This window comes from Curcuma longa, unplaced genomic scaffold (genome assembly GCF_044706935.1).
Source record: "Curcuma longa cultivar G26 ecotype Majalengka, Jawa Barat unplaced genomic scaffold, ITB_CL_G26_1.1 contig_18484, whole genome shotgun sequence".
In the NCBI taxonomy this organism is placed as follows: Eukaryota; Viridiplantae; Streptophyta; class Magnoliopsida; order Zingiberales; family Zingiberaceae; genus Curcuma; species Curcuma longa.
In genome coordinates, this window is record NW_027430833.1 from 17,659 (window position 1) to 19,538 (window position 1,880).

General features: G+C 34.4%; 1 protein-coding gene across 1 annotated transcript; it reads right to left on the reverse strand.

The window, feature by feature from the left end:
- Positions 1-476: 476 nt before the first annotated feature.
- Positions 477-1,369, reverse strand: LOC141816866 (uncharacterized). The gene is made up of 2 exons (XM_074704592.1): positions 613-1,369; positions 477-505 (listed from the first exon to the last, which is right to left on the reverse strand). Exons 1-2 carry the CDS (start codon positions 1,304-1,306, stop codon positions 477-479), a joined length of 723 nt encoding a protein of 240 aa, XP_074560693.1. The 5' UTR covers positions 1,307-1,369.
- Between the last annotated feature and the right edge of the window lie 511 nt (positions 1,370-1,880).

Consider the following 1,880-nt stretch of genomic DNA (forward strand, 5'->3'; position numbering starts at 1 on the left):
GTTTGCCCTTAATGCATTCAACACAAATGTTTAGGTCTGTAAAATCAATCGAATGTAAAATGTCATCCGATACAAGACGTTCAACTCTATTTCTAGAGATGTGTCCTAAACGTTTGTGCCATAATGCACCTGAGTTTTCAGCATTAAATTTACGCTTAGTACCACGTGATTCAGCATTAAGAATCTCAATATAAGAAGCATTTATATCAAGCATATATAGATTGTCATAAAGTATAAGTGAACCGGTTCCAACAATATTAGAATTAATAGATAAACTGAACTGATTGTTTCCAAACGAACAACAATAACCTAATTTGTCCAAATTAGAAACAGAAACCAAATTCCGTCTAAATGACGGCACAACAAAAGTATCTATTAAATCTAAATAATAACCAGTGCTTAACAACAATCTAAAATGCCCTATTGCTTCCACTTCTACCGACTTGCCATCACCCACATAAATGCATCTTTCAGCATCATTTGGCTTTCGGTAGCTCAGGCAACCCTGCATAGAAACACTTATGTTAGAAGTAGCACCGGAGTCTAACCACCAAGTGTTTCTAGGTACTGAAGCTAAATTGACTTCAGAACAGACCAAATTTAAAAACGTACCCTTTTTCGCACGCCATGCGTGGTACTTAGGACATTCTTTCTTGACATGATCAGGCTTGTTACAGAAGAAACAACCTTTCTTGTCATTATCCTGCTTTTGTTTCTTCACATAAGGACCTTTAGTAGCCTCATTCCATCTTTTCTTGCCCTTATCTTTAGTGGTGCTTGCCAAATGGGCACTTTCAGCCTTATCTTGCTTCAATCTCTCTTCCTCTTGAACACAGTATGAAATGAGCTCATTAAGAGTCCATTTCTCCTTTTGACAGTTATAACTGATTTGGAACTGACTGAACTGATTTGGAAGAGAAATAAGCACTAAATGCACAAGCATGTCGTCCGACAATTCAAGTTTAAGTGCCTTCAACCTTGATGCAAGGTGGGACATTTCCATAATATATTCCCGAACATTTCCCTTGCCTTTATACTTCATGGAAATCAAACTTTTCAGAATTGTGCTTGTTTCCGCTTTATCGCTTTTGGCAAAGCGCTTCTCAATCTCATCGAGATATTCCTTAGCTTTGGTGACACTATCAGACACCGCACCTCTAAAAGCCTCAGGTATGCCGCGCTTGATGATCATAAGACTCATGCGATTAGAGCGATCCCACTTCTCATAATTAACCCTCTGTTCAGAGGTACTAGAAACTGTAGGAGTAGTAGGTTGCTCTGTCCTAATCGCAAGATCTAAATCCATGCAGCCAAGAACAATAAGGATGTTCTCTTTCCAATCCTTAAAATTTGTTCCATTAAGGATCGGCACTGAACTTAAGTTAGCAGAAATTGTAGCAACATTTGCTGTAAAAAGAACATAAGAATATAACATAAATAACATGCTCATGTCGAATAAATAAATATAAATGGTAAATCCCATCAAAAGATACCTAGTGCAACAATAATATCAAGTCTTTGGACAGTAATATTATTTGCAAGTGGTACTCTTATTGTAATAATCAAACACTAACAATAATGCATGACAAATAATAAACCTATCTTTGGATCGATTTATTAAATTCATGAAAAACCTTATAAGTGTTACGTGTTTATTATCACAAGTAAATGTATAATTTTGTAAATATAAATCTTCCTTTGGGCCGATTAATACTTACATAAATTTATACATTCACACTTTATTTAATACCTTAATAATATCTCAATATATCAAATAAAATTAAATTCAAATATCAGAGGTCACTTTGGTGACATATAATTCAAATTTAATTTAATTTGAAATAATAGATATTAATAGAACTTATACAATTCAATTAAAA